The following is a 24,670-nucleotide window of genomic DNA, read 5'->3' on the forward strand; positions in this document are numbered from 1 at the left end:
CTTAATTTTGATTACTAGTCATAGTCATAAAATTTGACTGTGACGACTCGTAAACAGGCCGCTAATATTGTCTGGATACACTTGGCTGGAGGAGCATGAGTGTTTGATGACTTGAACTAGGAGAAACAACATTCCGCCATCTGGGGAAGTAATAACGCGGCCTTTTTACCACGGATTGCTTTACTGTGTAAACCGAGCAATAACATTTTACTTTTGGAGTTGTCCTTTTCAGAAGGTGCATTATCATCGCTTAAGCTTGAAACCTGAAGTGTTGTCAGCCTCATCAACCTTTCAGACCCCAAAGCAAATTCCGAGGAAGTCGCTGGAGAAAGTCTTGGATTTGGGCTTATATATTGCTTCAGGATTCGATGCAGAACCCTTACGACCAATTCTTGGGTGTCCTGTTACGTTGTAAACACCCATCGATACTGTGAACCGAAGACAGTGGAATGAACAAGTGATGGATCCTCCTACTTAGTCCTAGGGGCTATGAGGCAAATTGGTCTGCTGCTTATCATCAGGTAGATTTATGTACCTACGGTAACAATCTCATCCGGATAATATGCATTACCAGAGAGACATGCATTACTGCGATTGATAATACATCATGAAGTCAACCTGATATTATAATACACATACTATTACAAGCTGCAGATTTTGGTGAACAGAACATTGCATCAATCTTAGTACCGTGGATTTCATGTACTTTGCACTGCCTTCATAATCTTAGAAAATGTACTGTAACATTGTCAATATTTTAACCTCATCGTCTGAAAAAAAACGAGGATGATCACCCTGAATGGTATGATAACATGCTATAAGGCTTCAAAAGCTTCACAGTAAACAACCAGATATAAATTTTTATCAGCTACATGTATCTGTCTGCGCGATGTTTAAACCAGTAACAATCCGACCAACTCCTGGATATTAAACATGTGGCTGTACTTTTCCTGGAGCTTATCTTAAAACGTCGTCCGATCTGTGCCAGCCAGTGAAGATTGCAGCGACATTTTCTCCATCTGGATCTGTCGGTGACTCGCGGTGCCCGTCAGCCAATCCAGACATACAGCATGCAGGTGGGAATTTCAATTACAACATGCTTGAGTTCAACATGTCATGTCTGTAATGCACCAGACAGGAATGTGAAACATTTGAATGAGTTTCACATCTGATACCGTCATTTTGAAAAACAAGATTGTTTAACCTTTTGGAGAAATTATTGCTTAATCTCTAAACAATGTTAATGTTGTTCACACTTTTGCCCATGAATAAGTAAAACGTCCCATTTCTGCCAAGATTTTACCCTGTCAGAATTTCTGCTGGTCATGAGCGTTTCTCTAACTCCCCGTCGACATCTCCTTGCGGAAATTGCCTCTTTTTTATCTCCCAAAACAGATTCTCTGTAGAGCATCCGGAAGGCTAAAAAAAACCGCCTGCCAGGCAGATGCCTTGATGCCTTGAGACTCGGACAAGATGAAAATTATCGATAATCACTTAGTAATTTTGAGATTTCCCCGAATGCGTTATCATCATAATCCTTGAAGGTCAACATCTATATTAAGCATGAATTAAAGGTTACTTGTAATTGACTAGGTGTAATTAACGTTTTGTAATTTTGAGAAACTACAATGGGCATACCACCTGTTCCTTTTTGGCTGAATTAGAATTTTGATGGAGAGAGGTGGAAGGGTGGAAATTAATTGTTAAACATTTTTAGAATTAAAATAAACATTTCAACATCCTTTGCTTCAAGGAAAATGTACATATTTTCTTTAAAGGGAATGTACATCATTGGCTTTTGCTGTAATTTTCAGAAATGAGGGGTGAGTATAATAGATAAAATATTGTTACACTGACAAGTTTCAATTTTGTGTTTGAAAATACTGGAAAAACCAAGAAAACTAAAAATGTTCAAGTAGTCTGGTTGCCTGACTCCACTAAAGATGATATGGATTAATTTATAGATGGTATGGGAACCAGTCTAGCTGGCCTGCACCTGTTCATGAACATGTAACCAATAGCAAACAAAATTTGGACAGAAAAAAATGGTCAATTTGAAGCAGTACCCCTGTAGTTGAAAAATAGTTAGGTTTTTCCAATGGTGGTCGGCCGACCACTGTTGGAAATTTATACAAAATACCACTTTTCTTGAAAATGACTTCACACCAGGTGCCATAATTTTACAGGATGCTTTAGATTGTCATTTACCAACATCCTAGTAAGGTATTTCGTAAAAATGTGGTAGTTTTGTTTTTCGATTTTTGCAAATGTTGTATATTCCCTTTAAAGCAAAGGATATCAAAATTGTCCAGTCTTGGAATATGTAGTTTTGAACTGGTATTAGATTAGAGCACATTTATTGTTTATTTGCCTGACTCACTTGCAGCCATCACACCTACGGTAATCACAGTCAAATCTTGTACAAATCATTGATTGAGATCAAGAATCACATTACCATTAAGTAAGGTCAGTTATAATCAATGAAATCAACACAATCAGTTGGAGCATGGGTATCTTGGGGGTCAATACACTGGAGTGATCCGCTCACAATAGGGCTATTGTTGATTGTAGAGCAAGCAGTCTGGCTGTAGGATGAGTTACATAATATGCACTGAAGCAGTACATGCCATGCTTGGACTGCACCACATGTACATGTACTACTGCCTGATGACCTGAGTGCATAAACTAGATCACAGATGTCTGCATACCATTACAGCAAAGTTTGGACAAGACAGAAATGCCATGTCCTGTGTTGATGAAGAAACCATAGATCATATCAGCTCTCATCAGCGTCATACACAAACTCTACCGTATCTTTAGCTTTTCATTTGATGGACTTCATCTGATAGGATACAGTGATCCGAGTATGTGCGCACATTGATTTTTGGCACTGTTCGTATACATGTACATGTACTTGTACATAGATCCTGATGTCAAGTTTTCCTGTGTTCTTTTGGATGCTGTGAGGTTACAGAAATACTGGAAAGTATAGTACCGGTACATGGTTGCTTCGTCGTTATGGTAAGGATGAATACTTTTCATTGGGTACTTTTTTTCCATGCCACTAATATTCTTGAGACGTGCAAACAATATACGTTCAGATCAGTAGTACCGGTACATCGAGTTGTACACTAAAACCCGGGATCTATCACTTACGAGTCAGGCGCGCTATCCGCTCGGCCTAAATGTATGTAATTGGACAAATCATGGAGGAACAAATTAGGAGTGGAGTGTTTCTTGTGAAACCGTGTAAATCATGAACATGTAGGATTTGAACAGGTGTACATGTACATCATAAAGGCCCTTTTTTTTACTTCCATGATTTCAGTTAAAGGGAATGTACAACATTTGCTTTTGCTGCAATTTTCAGAAAAGATGGATTTGGAGGATTAGTATGTTATAGCAAATATTGTTAAACTGACTTGCTTCACGTTTTGGGTTCGGAGATGTTGGGAAATCCAAGAAAACCAACCATGTTCTTGTGGTCTGGTTCCATGACCCCACTTAAGATGAAACGGAGCAATTTATAGACTTTGGGGAATTGTAAGGTCAGAGAATCAGTCTAGCAGTCTCGTACCCCTTCACAGGTGTGTAATCAATTGCAACAAAAATGCAGAATAACTAAATATGAAAAATTAGAAGCAGTTTAAAAAAAAAAAAAAGTTTTCTGCAACGCTGGTCGGCCGACCAGCGTTGGAAAAATAAAAGTTTTCTTGAAAATGTCAGCACACAAGGAGGCACGATGTGACAGGATACATTCCCTAACAATCCAGTAAGATATTTCGAGATAATTTGATCATTTGTTTTTTTGATGTTTGCAAATGTTGTACCGGTATTTTCCCTTTAATTTATTTTGCAATACTTTAACAAAGAAACTCTGAAAATCAGGCTTGTACAGTACGGGCATGGGTTTGTCCAACCTTAAAATGCAGTAACTACTTGCCTTTCAGTGGAATGGCTTTGCAGTGAGCTGGTCTATCAAATGAATTCCCTAGGTTCTCAAGGTCAAACGGATATTTATTCCACCTGTAAGCTCCTGATCCGATTTTGTGTCCTTTCACCATGGTTACAATAAGCTGATACTGAGGTGGAAATCCTAATGATTAACCTAAATTCTCAGCCACCAAATTCAATACAGACTCCCGTATAATAACCCTTTCAATTCTAACTCGTTTGTCAACAACTCCTCATCATCAACGTTCCCCCGAAACCGAGGAAATCCTCTCTGCGGGAATTTCAGTGACCGGAAAGTGTGGCCAGAGGAGATGGATTCTTTTTATGGATCAAGAAGTTTACTGAAGGAAATTCTGCTCTGCCTCTAATTTTCGAGTATTATTTTTAGAATCAAAACATCTGTTCAAAGTTGCACTGTGTCTACAATTTTTTTTTTTTTATAAATTACATGCAGTGCACTTTGCTTAGTACATAAAGATGGATGTCGAAAAGTCTTCTGTCTAGATGGCAAGTAGGCCTACTTTTTGTCAAAATTTTTAGAATTTGTGTTCGTTCTCCCGGTGACTGCTCTATGTTCCGACACCCCTATGTTCCGACAACCTAGATTGTGTTACTCCGGGTTAGGGTTAGGGTTAGGAATAGGAATATGTGTAGTCGGAACATAGGGGTGGCGGAACACAGAGGTGTAACCCGTTCTCCCTGTACCGTATGATGCTTACAGAGTTCAAGCTGTCAGCAAATATCATAGTGACTGTTCCCCAACCACTGATGACGTCAATGTTTCGGTTAATTACACCTGCTGGTGGATACACTTATGTGTACAAGTAATTTACATTAATGTACATTGATATAGAGGACAGTCGTTGTGCTTGCAAAACAAAATTGAAGCGTTATTTGTCATGCATAATTTAAAAATAGACGACATTATTTGATATTAAACTAAATCTAAAATGTTTCTGTTTACAATTTTTTATTACATAGTCAGCCATTAAAGGGAAAATACAACATTTGCAAACATCGAAGAATAAAACTACCAAGTTTTTACGAAATACCTTACTAGGATGTTGGTAAATGACAGTCTTAAGCATCCTGTAAAATTATGGCACCTGGTGTCAAGTCATTTTCAAGAAAATGGTATTTTTGTATGCATTTCCAACGGTGGTCAGCCGACCACCGTTGGAAAACCTAACTATTTTTCAACTACTGCTCCTAATTTACAATTTTTTTTAGTCCAAATGTTGTTTGCAATTGGTTACATGTTTATGAACGGGTGCAGGCCAGCTAGACTGGTTCCATTACCGGTACCTTACAAGTTTCCGGCATCTGTAAATTGATCCATTTTATATTTAGTGGAGTCAGGGAACCAGACTACTTGAACATTTTAGTTTTTCTTGTTTTTTTTCCCAGCATTTTCGAACACGAACCTTCAAACATGTCAGTCTAACAATATTTGATCTATTATACTAACCCCTCAAATAGTTCATTTCTGAAAATTACAGCAAAAGCCAATGATGTACATTCCCTTTAACTCTAAATTGCAATTTGTTAATCACATACATGTACACAGCTTTCTTACAATTTACTCCTCCAAAATAAAATACAGTGCTGTACATGTTCCTGTGGACCTTCATGCATGGAGGAATTCCTCCATGCTTCATGTATCATCATGTATTAAATATCACACAGTATACATGTACACGTATCAAAACATCGTGATAACAGACTTAACTAGAAGGCTGTGAATGTGCTGCTGAGAGTGTAATCAACCCCACTTCTTTACCAGGTTTTTTTTTTCATACAAACAATGAGAATTGATATTTTTTATAACATTTCATGAGATATGCAACATGCATCATATTGAAACAGCTGTGAAGCAAACACATTTATTTTTTCCCCCTTTTACCAGAAATGGGTTATGTAAATTTATACATTACCAATAATAATCTGAATTTCTGTAGATATTTAAAAATAGGAGTTTTTACATACAATTAATGTAAAAATCGGTGAGACTTTTAAAGGTTACAATGAGAAATTAAGTACTTTATCAACATTTATCAAAATTTTATCAAAATATGTCAAATTTTCCCCCATAACCTGTCACAGGACCAGAGGGCATATTTTTCACATTAAATTTGCAAAACTGAGCACTGAACTACGTGCTATTTTTACATTGCCGATAGTCAAATGTTCACTCAAGCGTGAATAAATTCTTCCATAATTTAGTTGCCAGTGTCGTGTGACATTTTAGGATCTTGAGATGGAATAGAGTCTGAGTGGGTGGGAAAAATTGATGAAGTTCTGCAGACTAGAAATATTCTCAGTGATCCAATGTTTACGACAGATTTTAACCTTTATTGAAGCGAGGGGTAAATTTTGTTTTCAACTCATTTCAAATTCATGAAGAAGGAAAAACTTACAGCGTGACACACTTTTCACCAAAGATAATTTTATTAAATAATGTAAATACATGTAAATACATGTAAATAAGTGAAAGAGCATACACAAGTATCTTGGACTTGGCTACCTGGTTGCTTGCATGTAAATGTTTAGACAATAGAAATTAGATACATGTACATGTGTTTAAATTTTTTTAACATCACGAAAACTGATCTCGATCAATTTAGTTAAAAAATTATGAAATATAAATTAGGCATAAATATTAAACACTGCTCCATGTTTAGTACACAGTCTTACATTTGCTGATCATCGTGATCGATTGGTTTTTAATGACATGTTAAATGCAGCATATTAATGGTGAGGTCTCAGTGCAGGTTGTGGAATGTATTGATTTGCTTTATCTATTGCTGTCACTTCCTGGTTACCTGAAAATGCCATCACTGTGTACCTTGTACAGTCTATCAGCAATTTAATCGTATTGAAGTACATGTACATGTACATCATTATTTTTGAAAATACATTTTTATCAGTAATTCTAATCCAGAGGTGATATAATGTAGCTGTACCACATTGCATGCACTCATTAAACTTTAAAGCTCCCCTTCCTTCCCCTCCCTCTCCCCCCTCCTGCCCCCCTCCCCCTCCCCCCTCCTGCCCCCCTCCCCCCAACAAAAATCTCAAACATCAAGGACACCAGTGCAAAAAAACTACATGTCTGCAACATGCGCACAAGCTTGGTAATGTGTGTACATGTTCATGTATGTAATTGTGTTTTGGTATTTTTTTTGTTACTAAACTGGATAAAGATGACTTTGTACGTTTACTCCTTCAATGTCCTCTACATGTACATGAATACATGTACATGTATGTAATTTCCTTATGTACACTGTACATGTACATTACAAATGAAAAGCCTATGCACTGTCAGTTTTCTGATAAAAAATATGTACAAATGTATGTACATGTACACCAGGCTTGGCGAAAATAACTCAGTGTGTTAATTTATTAAATTCAAATGTTGATTAGTTCTGCCCACCTTGCCCGTAACCAGCATAGGATGGGATTCCCATTATAACGTGCAGCTGTCCATGCAGAATTTACCATTTTAATGACAATTAGGAGTGGTTGCTTAGCGACGGGCTCTGACATCAGCAACCTGTACAACCGCAGGTCATGATTATGCATGAGGGCATCTTTTTTCCGACCCTCGTTCATCTGAAGGAGAGATGCGCGGCATATTTTGTCGGCGGATGTGTCTGGTCAATTTGGGAGCGGGGGAAATATTGCTCACATGTTGTGGTCATACAGTGCAGGGATGAGGCCGTAGCATAGTGGTTGTACAGGTGTACATGATCCTAGATGTTCCTGAATGTTCTTTTATGATTCACTTGTTGTCATTCGCGCAAGCCACGATTCTTCATGGCTCAGCCAGCCTTTATATATCCTCACATGTACTCTGCTGAATTCACATCGTTTTGGGTAAGCTTGTCTTAATTCCTGCTAGTTTCTTTCCTTCTTTATTTACTTATTGGAAAAATTATTTTTCAGGTTCGTGAAGCTCCTCTCAATCATGCACCGTTAAAGCAGTATTAAAATGGGATTTCTTTGGGGTTACATAAGAATTAGTCAAACTTGTGTCATGTAATGCTTCCAACAAATTTTGTAATTAAATAGCTCCAATTTGGGCTGTTTCCTGTGATAATGTTTTTTGATTTGTTTATCTGACCATACTTTATCATCCACTCTGTGACACATGTAGCTTGCATTGAAACTGGGTTAAACAGTGTCCAAAAATGATTCTGAGTCATTGATGAGACTCGTTTGTACCACAGGATATCATTCACTACATTGTAAATTCATCAAATTTACTGCTTTTAAATTGCTTCATTTTAGCTAGCAAAGGTGGATTCACCTTCCCTAGACCGTACATGTTCAGTTGTATGTACATGTACCAGTAGCTTACATAAACATTCTTCAAATTAAATCACTCATTTTTTGCCATTCTTGTCCCAATTGATCTGATTATAAATCCTGGGAGAGTCTACACCATATGGAAGCATTCCCCAGGGGGTGTATGCGTATCATCTACTAATTGTGGGTGGACGATATGCTTCAATCAGTGTCATGCTTGAATTCAATTCATAGCAATCTGTCGGAGATGCTTTCATCAGAAAAATGCTTTGTGTTGTCTTGAATGCAATACAATGAAGTGTCTCCGTTTAATAATTGACTCAGTTGGCTTTTGTTGTGAAGTATCATCAATATTTGGAATGTAATGAAGACCTGTAAGGCCAAAAAAAAAAAGTCTCCGGTTTCTGGTATGCGCGCGCGTCGCCGTAGCCATGCGCGTCGGCAAAATGAAAAAGTTTTTTTTTCAATACAACATGATGTTTCAAAACCGCCAAACTCACTGGTTTGACTGGAATTCTGCTGCTGCACAATTTTAACGTGTTTTTAGATTGGGTTATGATCGAGAATAAGATTTATGTGGCCTCTCTGGACTCCCATATATTTGCACTAAGTTTAGTCGGGCACCATTTGCAGTCATCAGCCGACATTTGAAGCCAAAAAAAAAAAAAAAAACAGGTTAAAAAAAAAAAAAAGCCGCGTCACCGCACCACTTTTGGGGCAAGCTCCATACCAGAAACCGTAGACTTTTTTTTTTTGGCCTAATGGACGTAGAATAAAAACTATTGTCAATTCTATGTGATGCACCCTTCAAATGCTAAAATATTTAATTAATAAAGCATGCGCATGAAATTGAACATTTGAAACACTGAAAGGTTTGCTGTTTATCAGTAAAATGCACAGTAACACACAGGTTTGGCCCTAAAATGGCTAGACCTTTAATAAAATTATCGACAACAACTTAGTACATGTAGACTGTATGTTACATGTACTGGTAGTTCTATTGACAATTGTTCTTCGACTTTCCTTTAATTTTATATTCTCATATTTTTTTAAAAATTAGGACAGCTTACAGTGTGCGCGTAAATGCTCTTTTGAGTACGGTACCACCATTATGTCCTTTACTCCACAGCCTGTCTCCAAAAAAATGGTACAATCAGACAAAAAATTGGTTAAATATGAAATTTCAAAATAAGTCATTCTTACTTGGCATAATATTACAGAACAAAGACTGGGCTTTCCAATAGTGTTTGTTTGATCTTATTTGCTTTTGTCAATTCAGAGATATAATCAATTTAGTGCGATACACCAAAATCGATTTTGTGCCACTTTTATGCATGGGCAGAGTTGTTTCGAGTACTGTGCCATGCTGTCTTGAAGCTCACAAAAGATTGCAACTTGGCAAAAGAAACAAACTCGATTTTTGTGTTCCGCAGTAAACTGGAGTTATCTCTGGATTGACAAAAGCAAATGAGGTGAAACAAAAAGTATTGGAAAGCCTGGTCTTTTTTCTTTAATGTGATGCTCAAAACGACTTACTTATGTTGAGAAAAAAAAATCGTTTTCGATTGTACCATTTTTTTTGGAGACGACATGAAGCACTATGTAATCAACATAGCAAGTTGAGTCCTTATGGAACAGACACAGAATTTTTTTTATGTATTACATGTAAAAGATGTTCAATGTAAAAATAACTTGTTGGCCATTCGGGGCTCAGGCTGTAAATTTGATACTTCTTTTGTCGTGTGAAAGGCTCCTGAAATCAATCTTGGCTGTAACAAAAACCCCTTCCCTTTCTTCACACTTTATCACCTGTTTGTGTGGAGAGTATTTTCTATGATGAAGTGAGGCAGTCTGCTTTGTTCATCTGCCATGCCGGCATTTCGTAGAGTATGACTCATACATAAACCGCTCCACAGGTAATAAAGCGTTGGAGATGGTTTTAGTCGCGGTTGGCATAGCAATCAATGAATATTGGGGATTACAGATTAGGGAGGAATTTTGTGGATTAATGGCACTGACAGTCTCACGTATGCTGTTGTGTTCTTGTATAATTTCTCGCTTGAAATGATTGATGTTGAGTAAGAATTTAGTGACAGATGGTTCATTTATCAAAGTATAAATTGAATATTTAGTTCCTTGTATGCATTTTACTTTGTACTTGTATCTACTCAACATGAATAATTTTTCATTATTACCAAAAATCTGTGCACAATCTACAAATTCATTTCATAAAAAAGATAATATACACATCTCCAACTACTAAAAAAGAAGGTATAGTCTATTAACGTGTTTGTCCCTTGAATAAGTATGGTACCTTGTAATGCCTCTGCTATAACTCTGCCATAAAATGTTTTCATGAATGAATAATTACTGAAAGTCTGAATCAATTGTTACTCCTTGAGCACATACAGTACATGTACAGTACATGTACATGTACATGTACATGTATGAGTACCCATACAAAAAAACTGCGCATGTACATTTTTGTAAATTTTATGTATGCACACTAGGTACCGCACATGTATACATGTACAGGCACAATATAAACTCTTTCACGTACCCGAATTTTCAGGCAATACATACACGTATACATATGTACATCTTCATACAAAAATAAATGCACATATTTTGTGGCAGTCATTTTTTCATGTAGGCATAAAAATGATGTACAATTACAGTGAATATGTTGATTTGCAATCTGCATAGATAAATATGGCCTCAGTCGTTACCCAATTTAGTCCATTGTGAACACATAACAGTGTATGTGTCACAGCAGTCCGTGCAAAATCAGTGGCAAAGATGGCTGATGATCATTTGTTTAAAATGTTATCAATTAACCGATTCTTGCTTCTTCTTTCCCCCCCCCCCCCCACAGGCCACTCAGGTTGAGAGTCGGCTACCTGCCACCCGAAACCGTCGCTCCCTCCTACAGACTCCAAAAGCCATCTCCAGCAAACTCAAGTCACCAGAGCTCAAACCTCTCAATGTATCACCCACTTCGGCTGGTTCCGGTATCCCCCAGAAGTCCAGCGTCCTGCAAAGCAAGCATCTCTTGATCGGTCAACGGGTCTGGACAGCTGACGGACGCGTCGGGACGTTACAGTTCAAGGGCAAGACTCATTTCTCCCAGGGTTGCCTGTGTGGAATCCAATTGGATGAACCCGTTGGGAAGAATGACGGAAGTGTGGATGGAATCCAGTACTTCAAGTGCAGCCCCAACCATGGGATATTCATCCACGCCTTTAAGGTACAGGCTGTGAACTCAGCCGGTGAGGTCAAACCGTTAGAGCTGGCGCCCAACACGAGTGGCAAGATTGCACTTCAATCACAGCAGGGAACCGGGAAGGACACCAAAGCATCCAGTAAGATACCATCTCTGGGAGTCAGCGGGAGAATTGCCAGACCAAAATCGTTACTCGTGAGCGAGGAAAAAACAACTTGTAAGGTGACCGTTGGTAGACGGAGCCTGCCCAAGCGGACCGAAGTGACCAGAATTGAGTGTATTTCTTCTTCTGAGAAGGCATCAAACGGCAGCAAACTGTTTCAGAAAAAGAGAATCAGCCCTGCGGACTCTGGCATCACTGTCCCGGGCTGGACCCATGATAGATCACCTCCAACAAGTAGACTGTCCTCCATACCTTCAAAATCCCCCTCTGTGAGTTGCCATGATGCAACTTTCACATTAAGTCGTGATCAAAGCCCTGCCTGCCGCCCTCAGCCAACAGATAGAAGCCCCCCATCAAGGAAAAGAACCCCTGAGCAACCTAGTCCTAGAACCAGAAAGTCATCTAACGGGAGCCTCAAAAAGGGACTGTCCTCAAGACCAAGTCTCAATGACTTGACACAGCTATTGCAAGATGGTTCCCAAGCTGAAAGTGACAAATCAAAATTGAGAAAGCCAAGCAGCGCTCGACCCAAGACCACCCTCAACGAAACTTTTGAAGTTGGGATAGGAACACATAGAATATCCCCGATAACAGGGGAGAAGAAATATCGAAGGGGCTCCGCTTCCACTGCCACTGCCACTAAAGACCTGAATACTACCTTTGACATTGGAAATAAAGATTCCCCGTTGTATTGGGAACCTCGTGATAAGGTCACATCCACTCCATTGTCGTCAAATGAAAACAACTACTTCTGGGAACCAGAGGGGGAAACACAATCTGACGTCAAAGCGACATACGTGCCCTTAGACGCAGAGGAGGAGGATATTGAGTACAATGAATTCTGGGCTGTTCCATCATCCCTCGACACCCCCACAGGCAGATTAAGATTTGATCTCCTGACCCCAGAAGAGTTCGAACAAGCATTGAAAGACTGTAACATTCCCTTGGAGAGTCCACAAAACAAAGTGCCGCCATCCTTTGAGGAAACATTCGCCGAGTCGCAACTCGCTGAACTACAACTCCCTGAGCAACAACTCGAGCCGCAACTCACTGACCACTGCAAACCAAAAGTCTTGGATTCTCTGACAGTTGTTGATGACTATCTCTTAGTAGGCGCGGATTTAACTTTCGAAAGTATTCCTTCCTTTCTAGTGCCGGCCTGGAGTATGGATTCAGAAGCAGCACATTTAGAGACAAATTTGCCAGACAAGAAGGAGCCAGAAGGCGTTAGTAGTAAATTAGAACCAACTCACGAGTTAGATGAACCTGAGGACCCAGCAAACAGAAGTTTAGAGGCAGAGAAATTAACTGCTGACAACAATAGTGACATAACAAACAACAATACAGAGGTTGACCCAACAGTCAACAATAAACGACCTGCTCCAACATTAGACAGTAGAACTAGCAACAACAGTGCAATGAATGAGTCAGATGACAAATCTGTTACCATCGTGCCCTGTGAAAAATCTCTGTCTGCAAAAGAAAGCAGTGAAGATTCTTACAGTCAGAAGGCTCCCAATGTGGAAAGCAACTTACTTGGAGAGGAAGATGAGTGCATATTTACTGAGGATCTGAGCAACGAGTGGAAGAATCTTGTACAACAGGCAGAGGAGGATTTAGAAACGGAAGATGTACCGCAGACATCTAAATTGCCGGAGGTTAATGGAGACATGCTGTTGAGTAGCAATGGATCTGCAGCGAATGAGCCCAAAGTTGAAGCAGCTGACCATGTTTTGTGTCATTCAACATCCCCAAAGCAAGAAACACACGTGAAAGTCAGCACAGGTGAGGAGATGGTGTTTCAAATCAACTCAAGTTCAGAGAAGGCAGAAACGGGAGTGGCTAAAGCAGTCAGCCCAGCAATAACTCTGAACATCCTGAACACAACATTTGACCAAGTTACCGCTGAGAAAGAGACAAGCTTTGTATCTGAGGGAAGCAGTGAAAGTGCCAGCACGGTCATTGCAGAGGGAACCTCCGAAACTGACAAAGACCAGACAAAGCTAATAGGACTGAGGGAAAGATGTCCGTCCGCTGAGCTTGAGACCGTGACACAATGTGAAATGGCTGAGATGGTATCACCTTCATACAACAAAAAGAAATTTGGACCTGAGGTCTTTGATTCAGGACCCACTACGCAGCCTGCAACGACATCACCTACCGAACCACAAAAAGGTAAAGAAAACAGCGACTCTAAATTACCTCGGAAGCGAATGTCATACCTCCAGCAACCAAAGTCCTTCAGCTCAAGCAGAGACAGTGAGTCTTCAGCCAAGAGTCACGTAGCAGCCGCTAAGCTCAAACTCGCTGCCGCCAAATCGTCGGACTCTAAACCAGATGCCCCGGCCCAAGAGTACAAACCCAAGAAAGGCTACACCCCTTCCTGGAAGCTAAACAGCAAAACTCCCACCGCTGCCACCAGTAAGAATCCCAGCAACCCCACTAGTACCATTCCAAAACAGAAGACAACGGAGACTGGGACTGGCAAAGACACCAAGGCAAGCAGCAAGCTGGTTGGCATCAAGAGTAAAATTGACACGGGAAGGAGATCGGTGGACCTGACTGGTAACAAGCCCAGCTTGACCAACAAGAAGTCTACTGGACAGAACAGCACTTCATCTTTGGAAGTTGAACCCAACAGTCTGTCATCCTCCAACAGGAGCATGAAATCTGATCTGAGTGGTGTCGCCACAAAAACCAGTAGTAGAAGCAGCTCAATCGGTACGTTTTTCAAAACCTGTTACTTTTACTAAAAAAAACACACAAAAAAAACCGAACCTGAGATGAGACTTGCCAGATTTTTTAAAAAATAAGCTTAATAATTTGGGTGTGAGATTTGCTCTGAGATCAGTTGAAAGGTCGTCATCATTAATTGTTTACATCTTTGAAATTTTGAAAAATGGTATTCTTTGGGTGTATATAATGCCCTTTATTATTCTGCTCAATGATGATGTGCTTACATGTATCTACATGTGCTACGTTCATTTCATTCCACATCACATTTTCATGCAAACTGAATCCTCTAGCCAGCCTGCAATGTTATAATGACTATCAGATGTAACATAAAATGTCAACCGAACATTTAAATGTCATCCATCTGAATAAATCATATTTCCGCCAAATTTCTTGACACAGCCCCTTCCCCTATCTGACAATTGATCTGTGTCTGAATTAAATATATCCCCAAACCGTTTGAAAGTGATGAACCATGAAGCTTCAACACTGATGAGGTGCTCTGATGAATTAATAATGATTTGACTTCCGTTGATCAACAGGAGGGAAGCCAGCCAATAAGACGACCTCGTCGCTGCGCCACACAGACCGGGGTCGTCAGGAACGTAAGACCAGCACATCAACGGTCAACTCGGAGACATCACAGCGAACAGAATCCAGAGCCTCTCTCTCCTCCAGACACAGTACCTCCACATCAGATGGTAAATCACCTCAAGTTCCCCCTCTCTAATTTGCCATGATTCATCCCTAAGGCTTTCCTCTTCCAAACATTGAAGATGTTTTTCCTCAAACTTGATAGTGTCTGGTGTATCTCTCCCGCAAGTGACTTACATTGTGTAATTATTAACGGGGGTGCTGGTGGAAGCGGCTGTTCATCGATGAAGACAAACTGCACCAGAAACTATAAATTGTTGTGGCATGAATCATAGCTGGTTTAAAACCCTTACCTCTGGTCTGATTGAGAGTTCCCATACCGTCGATTGAGTTGATCTGGCACAGATGTTTACCTGGTTCGGTTCAAGCGTGCATCTACTAGATAGTTTATAAAATCTTAATACCTATATTCCAAGAATAACATTTCCCAAATCAAAAACGGAAAGGAAATCTAAATGCAAATTCTGACAATGATTCTTCTATAACGGTAATGCTTTTGAGGCATAAATAATTCACTGCATCCACAGTGAAAAGTAAACAACTTTAAGTTGGAAAAAAAATGTAATTTAAAAATTAAACTTTAATGTGGTCTAAGGGATTGCAAAGCCCCAAGACAGTTTATTTGTGGACAAAATCAACGGTTTACACATGGTTAATGGATGATCAAATCACAAAATACAACTTCATTTTTATCTCAATTGCAAGTAAACATGTATGCATCTTCAAGATGTCCATCAACAATCCAGCAATCACCTCAGAAATGATTTCCAAGTTTAAGGGCTCTTACTATCCTCCATCAAGATGAGAATCTTCCCTTAAGGCCTAATCTATGCAGTCTGCGGTCAACAATCGCCTGGCTCCCACGACCCGGTTATATACTTGAAGGGGGGGGGGGTTGAAATTATTCAGTGAAGCTGGCTTGCACATGTTAGCAACACTACAGGAAGGCACTGGTATGATAACGATGCGGCGGTACACATGCTTGTCATGCCTTGCCCCGGAGGCAGTGTAACAACAGGTTGGGAATGGAATATGGCTTGTGGGATTCAGGCCTTATTCTGAAGACTACAGCGTGTGTCAATAAAAACGCAGGATTAGAAACAAAAATATTAAGAATGTAAACCACCCCTATTCATCATAATGTTAACCCTCTTTTCAAAGTACCTTTCCTTCTCTTCACTATGCTTTTTATCCCATCTCATTTGGACAATCCTGTCCAGAGATAGAGTACATTGAAGAAGGGTTATAAATCCCAAGCTGGTCTGATTTGTGAAATCACACATACCTAATGAAAGGTTTGAATTCAGTACAGGTGAAAGTATTTGTGGATCACAAAGAAGGACATGTGTGGCAGGATTAGGCTTACATAATCCTTTAGTCCACAATCAATTTTATTAGTCAATAATTCATGATGCTTTGAAACAATGATAGTCCAGTTATTAAATTTAAGTGATACTTATCATCAGTTGTTTCAAAGAAAGTTTTGTTCTGGTTTAATTGTCTTCAATGCATACCTGCATTGTACATAACTGGTCGTTGTGTTAAGGTCATTGAATCAGACCAACCCGCTTCAGAAGGGCTTCACAAAACTTGTCATACCTTTTAAACCATAAGTCTAAATTCCACCAAACAAAAATCTTGTCAAAGATGAAATTATGGACAATCCAATCCTTATCAAATTAGGCACACCAGTAGCATAATTTTCTCAGAAAAAAAATCGCTTTGAATCCTGCGTTTTTATTGACACACGCTGTATACCAAAATATTTACATCATTTACGTGTAAAGGTTTGCAGCTATCCAAAAAGTAACTGACCAAACTGAAAAGCTTACTTGGTTTAAAGATAGTTATTGTACTAAACACCCTTGAAATTATTCCTTCTGGCATGCTGTCATTATGACGAAAACAATAAAAGAAGCTATTTCCAAAGATGTGTCAAGTGACACTTTTTTGGAAATTTTCATTAGTAGTTGGTTTGTAATTCGGCAAATCCATGAAGGGGTCGCGCAAGCGTTGACACGATGCACATGCACGCGCGATTGCTATTATTTGTCGGTTCAGTGCGTGACATCGCTAGCTGCAATCGACTGAATGAGAACATGCCCCGGATGCTGATTTCGGCAGCAATTCAAAACATGACTCTGCAACTTTTGAATTGAAATCGAGATCCTAGAATATTGTTTTCTTGGAATATACAGCATTCACTGGGCTAAAACTTCAGGTTAGTTCTTAAGCACCTGTCGTAAGATTTTGAGCACTTTTGTTGCTTCAAATGTGCACAAATGACAAATGATCTACCCTACCTTTAGTCAAAATGGCCTATAAAATAATTTTGAAATTTTTCAGAAATATATTCTGCATTTCAGTGAGAAACCTTCAGTGAAGTAAAAATAGCCCTGGTAAAAAACATTCCTTCTATTTTGTTTTGTATAGCATGTTATTTTATTACTTTTAGACAATACTGATATTAGGTAATTTAAGACAAGTATCAACTGACACATCTGCTAAATTTTGACTTTTGTCAAAAGGCAAACTCAATCCTGTTATTTCTTCATTCTTAGAAGCAAGTTATTAAAAAAAATTAAATTTAAGAACCTTAGATTGAGCTGAAAGGACAATTTTTAAAGCATCACGAACAATCTTGTGATTTTCCAGGTATTTGGAGTTGAAAAACAAATGTAGGTCTATAAAATACACATGTAGGCCTATTCAGTTCATATTCCTAAACAGAAAGTACACTTAAAAACACTGATAATGAAAAGATGAAAAAAAAATATATTAGTTTTAACGTCTCTGTCATTTTCATTGTTATGTCTCTAAACAAGATCTGTGAAAGTAACTTAATTTGAAGCGGACTTCCTTGACTAAGACTATTGACCTCAATTGATATTTCCTGGTAAAATTAACCATTCAATAATATCAGGATGAAAAACAAAATCTCAAGGTGAAAGACGGTCATCTCTTCCTTAACACTAGACATTTCACTCTAAAATTAAAAGCATCTCAGGTATCCCCGCAATTTCCACGGATGAATTTGTACCGTCCGTGTAATGTTTATTGCCTATGCCGCGGTTGCGCTGTGTTTGTGGATGCACATGTATGTAGCAGCGCGGTGCAAATGTGTTTGTTTGCGCAAAGCTGGACGGACAGGAAATTCTACTTAAACTGACAGACTGTGCAACTGATGTTGAGCGCCAATGAATTATTGACAAGTGTATCAATGAAAATGTACATTGCCAATATTAGGGCCTTGAGCCATTTGGAACTTGTAACGCGATACATATTGCAGAAGCGGATAATGGTCATGCATTATACATATTGCTCTTGAGACCAGTCAATTTCCTTGAGTGCCATAGGCAATTCAATGCATATTTGCAAGTAGGATCTATAATTGCCAGTGGCATCCTAGCAAAAGTTTAGTTTCATTTTGTTAACACTGTCAGTTTGTTTTTCTGTACTGCCAACTGTTTCTTTGTTTTTGTTTTGTCCAATATCTGTGCTCCTTAACAATTCTTTAAAATTGCTGCAAAAAAATGTTCTTTTGAATTTAAATTTTTTTTAACACAAACTGTTCCATGTATCCCATACCTTTCCCTCTATCGAAAATATTTCATCCCTGAGTTGCTATTTTGTTAACACCTCCAATTTCGTTCAACACCTTGTGGAAATAAAAACTTTGATTTAACACAAATTTTGTGTTCTCTCTATGCAACTGCAATTTTGAACCACAGCTAAGCATCATGTAAAGCGCCCTCGCCCTACTCCTAGGAGTAAGTACTTAAGTTTTGCAGAGGTCAAAGGTCGGCTTTCAAGGTGGCATCATTTTCAGTTTTCATCATTTCATTCATGAATGGCACAAACATATCAAGCACATTAGGGAAAAATGAAGTTTGTATCACTTTGAGTTACGTATTGATGTGATTTTGCCATTCGCTTTAATATGCTATGCTTGCATTTTTATTGATGTGACCACAATTTTACATTTTCCAGTGCAGTTTTCAATTACTTTTACCAAAAACTCTTAATTTTTTTGACAGTTTTTGTTTCACACATGTGTAGCTTGCAATGTGCTATGAACTGCTTTTAGGTTCCTTAATTTGATGTGAATTCTTTTTATTCTTTTACTATCATACACTTATTTCACCATACTTTTCTTTACAGAACATGATTGATTTTTATACCTGTACCTTTAATACTCATTTTTGATGTTATAATTTTGTTTATTTTTACCATTGTTCCAGTGGTTAAAATTTGAATCTTTCACAAATTTCTGTTGGTTCTTTGTTGCACATTCCACAGCACATTTACATAAATAGTACTTTTCCAGCTATGTTCTTTTAAAGCTAAAGCTAATACATGTAAAAGGATGTGTTTTTGTTAGTTATTATTTCTTTTTAAGAATACCTCCAGGAAGGAACCCACATCCTCGAATGTCTTCACTTTTGAGTTTTTTAATTTTCCCGAATCCCTAAATTTCATTATACCCACTTTCATATAGGTTCCAAGTCAGTTCCATTTTTGTCAGAATTGTATACTTTGTATATATTCACTTCCCCCATTCTCTGCATAAATATGCATGCTAATTAATACAAAATAAGTGGTTGTTTTGGGGTTTTGTTCTGATCTTTAATCTTTATCCCCATTGTCTGTGGTGAAGTTGAATTGCATTTGAAGAACAGCATCTTTATACCGACAGCTGCACTATGATTTTTTCCATAAACATTGGTTTGGACTTCCATTTTCATTTTGTAACTTTCAATATTGGTTTTGTTTCATACCGTTAGTTGCAAAGAATTCACACTTTGTATTTTGAATTGAATAAAAATTTGAGGAGAATTCATTAATTCCAATAAGGTGGTTGGGTTTTAATCTTCAGATGCACTGATTTCAATGATGTGAGGCATTGAGGGAAATCTCATTCATGTTGCGCTGTTTATGGCTCCATTATTTGTTCATTTTTTTCTTGACAAATGATTTTTTTGTTGACATGAAAATAAATTTTGTGGCATACTAAGGCGTAACACTTGAGCTTGGGTGTATTGTAAACTTAAGATTCGCAAATGGATTGATGCTACAACAAGCTGTGATATTAAGTCTAAACATATATGAATGCTGATAATCATCACTCACATCAAAAAAATAATTGTTGCCATCTTAGGCAAAAGATACTAGCCATTTGATTTTTCACACTCTAACATTTTTGCATTCCAAAAGCCATTTGGTAACAGCTTTCTCACATTCTGAATTTTTTTTTGGAAATTGCTAGCCTTTTTTTACTGCCTTAATTTGTACTCTAAATGGTAAAAACGGTTGTAACCATATCACAAATTGCAAATTTAAGACGCGTCTTTCAGACAGCTGTCGCATGGTGTGTAATGCAATGCTGTGTTTTTCTGTCACAGAGGAAACACCTCAAGTCACACCGAAACCCCAAGCATTTAGCTTCTCCCGACCCAGTAGGCTGGCCCCGACGTCCCTGGCCAAGCCCAGGAACTTCACTGGTAAACAGGCTGACGGGAACCAGTCAAAGAATGACTCGCAGCTCACCAACTCACTGACCAATGGCGTGACGTCTGTAGATGCCGGTAAGCTGAACTTTTTACCTTATGGGCGCAATCAATTCAAAGTTCACATAAGCTTAAAAAACTAAAGATTGAGGGTTTGCATGGTCAACTGTGATTCAATACTTGTTGTAAATGTGTACAAAATCTGAATTTTGGGTTTGTAAACCATTTGTTGTGAGAAACTTAGTCTGTTGCGCTTGTAAAGCTTGAATGTAAAGCAGACCTTTTGCATCTGAGAACTTTTCGTAAGGTTTTGAAAAATACATTTCGAGTCTAAAAAGTAATACAAAAGCATGAAATCTTGTCCAGATTTCTTTCTTTTGATTGAAATTGTCACCAATGTCCCTTGAATGGGAGGGAAACAAGAACATGTATGATCAGTTATGGTGTTACGAAGGGCGTGACGGTGTTACCTGACGCATCCCAGGCAAAGAGGCAGTTACCCTTAGCAGGAAATGTTGGCAGACTGTAGACAAATGTCAATGCTGTGCTTAGTACATTGTACGTTGTGTACTTAATCCAGACTTAAGGTGAAACATATAAGGGACATCATGGTGACTTGTCAGGTCAATCGCTAGAGCTTTGAGATTGTACAGATCTCAGGTTTAATTGACTTGTTGCCAGTTGTCATGGAATTGCGTTGATGAATCCTCAGGATCTGGGTAGATTTCTAATGCAGTGTTCTGGTAATTACATGCACAATGTACAGACCAAACAGTTCTAGGAATGATTCCGTACCAAACAGATTTAGGTTTCAGACGGACAAACTTTGTGTGTATCAATATTGCATTGACTAGACACCGGAGTCATTCCCAGTGATTGTACAGACATGTACATCTTTTGGCGTAGTCCAAAGGTCAAGCTTTTCACAAATTCATATCTTCAAAATAATTTGGTTTGGCAGGAATCTGGAATGCCAGCCTGATACTTGAAGAGTTTTTGTCCACAACAAATGACAATATTTATGTAATCACTTTGATTTGGCTATTTTCAGCTCCGGTAAGACGTGTAGGCCCTGTCACTAGGCTGCCCAGGACCTCACTGCTACCAAGCAAGAAAACAGACAATGCACAGCAACAAGATACCACAAGGAGGCCCTCGTTTGGCAGAGGTAAGAAATTTGCAAATATTTGGATCGTAGGTCCTTTCCATCATGCGTAGAAGTTTCTTTCAACATGCTGCATGTATAGTTAATAAAATGAATAGAAAACCCATACTGCGTGTAATACTAATAATGATAATATCGGAGTCTTATATAGCGCACGTATCTACCAACAATTAGGTACTCAAGGCGCTGGAAAAATGTAGAAGTGTATGCACTTTAATAGGCTTGTGTGCTATCGTGTCCTTTATATTTCTGCCACTGAAAAATGTGCAGTTGCTCAAGAAGAAAGCTCAAAGCAACCCAAACCACAGTGAAGAACCTGTTTTGGGGGTAGGGCTTGTGGTAAGAGGGAGGAGGTATCTGATTATATGCTTGTACATCCACCTGTTGCAAAGACCAGCAAACCATCCTGATATGATTAGCGGTCCCCGTACCTGACAGCTTTAATATCCAGGGTAATCCTTTGGTATTACTGTCTCCGTTCCATGCAAGTTGTTCCTTTCCGGCCCCTAGCTCCCAGACCCCTGACTGCCGTTGACTGGTACGGGTGCAGCATGATTGGTAAATCTCCGATAGCATTATTCACTGGAGACTATCTCTGGCGTGAGTCCAGCTACTTGGAAAGTTTCCATGGAGCCTGTGCATTGGGGCATCCAGCTGAACTACAGTTTTCAATAAGCTTTTCTCAGTCACACATGCAGTCAGCCTTAAAATGTGCCATGACCTTGTCATAGAAGTCTCCAGAAAAGCCAAATCCATAAAGTGGCATCAGTTTTCATACTTTGATAAGAGGGTGTTAATCTTACAAGACACAAACTACATATTTACCGTAGTCCTCTTGTTGCAGAAACAAGCCTATGATAGGCAGTGCGCATATGTGCTCCATGCAACAACAGACTACATGTACATTTCTAGATGGCACTTTTTGACAATTTTGGAGAGCCCAGAGGACGGGATACACCACGTGTGCATAATGGTATGCGCACTTACCACACAAATTGTGCACGACAGCATGTAATTTTACTGGGAATGTGCACAAAAGCCATAGCGTCTCTACATGGCATCTGGCGTCATCAGCAATTCATTTGAATGTACATTTGTAACTCCCTCTTTTAGTGAGTACTTGTGCACAGCGTCCGTTGAAGCTTTGCACCACATTTACCCATATCAAAATTATCGTCTTGCACAATTCCATACCAAATAAAGCCCTGTTCACCACCTGTAGTGTTACAAAGAATGACCCATATGGGAATAGTCTGACACAGCTGTCACTGACTTGACAGGGCTCACCAGTCCGTACCACTGTGTGCTACAAGTGAATCATGTTGAGACTCTTGTCATTACTTCCTGTGTTGATACAGCATGGTTGCCGTGACTGTGACCGCTTTGGCATGCTTCCCTCCATGGAGAAGTTTCTGGATGTCTTGTGCTAGTCTAGCCGTACATTTTTATTTTGTAAATTGGAAGTGACTTTTGTTTGACAAACACACTTCACAAGTACATGAACAACCCAGAGCTGATGAGAGAATATAAAGTTTTCTTCATTTGTTATGATGCTGAGTCTTATTGAGTAAAACCTAGCACGGTATGTGAGTGAGATGGTTTGAATTTCTATCATACAACACTATGCAATGGTTGGCTAGCACTTACACAAACGTTACACATAACTAAATTTACTATTCTCTACTAAAGCGTGGGCGACGTACTTCTTTCTGAAGTTCAGAATGTTTATTCATAGGCATGTGAATGTGTTCTCGAATTGAATTGAGGATTTGAGCGATTGGAAGCTTTAGTAAAGTTCTGCTATCTTGCAGTTCTCAAATTGAATTGAGGATTTGAATCATTGGAAGCTTTAGTTCTTCTATCTTGCAGTTCTGGAATTGAATTAAGGATTTGAGTAATTGGAAGCTTTAGTAAAGTTCTGCTATCTTGCAGTTCTCGAATTGAATTGAGGATTTGAATCATTGGAAGCTTTAGTTCTTCTATCTTGCAGTTCTCGAATTGAATTAAGGATTTGAGTAATTGGAAGCTTTAGTAAAGTTCTGCTATCTTGCAGTTCTCAAATTGAATTGAGGATTTGAGTCATTGGAAGCTCTAGTAAAGTTCTGCTATCTTGCAGTTCTTGAATTGAATTGAGGATTTGAGTAATTGGAAGCTTTAGTAAAGTTCTGCTATCTTGCAGTTCTCGAATTGAGGATTTGAGTCATTGGAAGCTTAAGTAAAGTTCTGCTATCTTGTAGTTCTCAAATTGAATTGAGGATTTGAGTAATTGGAAGCCTTAGTAAAGTTCTGCTATCTTGCAGTTCTTGCATTGAATTGAGGATTTGAGTAATTGGAAGCTTTGGTAAAGTTCTGCTATCTTGCAGTTCTTGCATTGAATTGAGGATTCGAGTAATTGGAAGCTTTAGTAAAGTTCTGCTATCTTGAAGTTCTTGCATTGAATTGGGGATTCGAGTAATTGGAAGCTTTAGTGAAGTTCTGCTATCTTAAAGTTCTTGCATTGAATTGGGGATTCGAGTAATTGGAAGCCTTAGTAAAGTTCTGCTATCTTGCAAAGAAACTCTGCTTAGTATACTGGCAAACAGTGTGTTGTCAGGGCACTGCGTCTGTCACCGTTTCCTCTTCCTGTCATATCCATTAGTCATTCCTCTCAAATCCCAATATCCATTTCCTAGCCAATCAAGCCCACAAATTTGCAAAGCAACAACGAATGTACAAGTCCATGGAAGTAGAATACTCTAACTCGAAAGATTCTGAATTTCCTTCTCCAGTCATTCGGGAAAAATGAATCCTTCTTTTCTGTTTGTTGGAAAAGAAGTTGTGCCGACACTAGTTGTGCCACACTCTCCGCTAATTCTACATAAACCTTGACATGAAGCTCAACATGACAGGAACACGGATTTGAAGAGGCCTGAAAAGTGCACAGTCACAAAGAAAGGGGTGTGTGCCAACGGGAAGCTGTGCCC

At 38.9% G+C, this 24,670-nt stretch overlaps 1 protein-coding gene across 5 annotated transcripts in view; it reads left to right on the forward strand.

Annotated features, from left to right (window-relative positions):
- Nucleotides 1-24,670, forward strand: part of LOC119727474 (CAP-Gly domain-containing linker protein 1-like) — a 42,225-nt gene that overhangs the window by 5,612 nt on the left and 11,943 nt on the right. For 2 of the 5 annotated variants that reach the window (XM_038199363.1, XM_038199364.1), the window contains exons 2-6: nt 11,138-14,369; nt 14,924-15,082; nt 18,767-18,805; nt 20,438-20,620; nt 21,594-21,710. In XM_038199363.1, the coding sequence (XP_038055291.1) occupies nt 11,138-14,369; nt 14,924-15,082; nt 18,767-18,805; nt 20,438-20,620; nt 21,594-21,710 (3,730 nt within the window). Of the gene's footprint in view, nt 1-2,649; nt 3,022-7,609; nt 7,831-11,137; nt 14,370-14,923; nt 15,083-18,766; nt 18,806-20,437; nt 20,621-21,593; nt 21,711-24,670 lie in introns of those variants that run through there. The other 3 variants (XM_038199367.1, XM_038199365.1, XM_038199366.1) reach the window with 3 other exon arrangements.

Source organism: Patiria miniata, unplaced genomic scaffold (genome assembly GCF_015706575.1).
Source record: "Patiria miniata isolate m_02_andy unplaced genomic scaffold, ASM1570657v1 HiC_scaffold_20, whole genome shotgun sequence".
NCBI lineage: Eukaryota > Metazoa > Echinodermata > Asteroidea > Valvatida > Asterinidae > Patiria > Patiria miniata.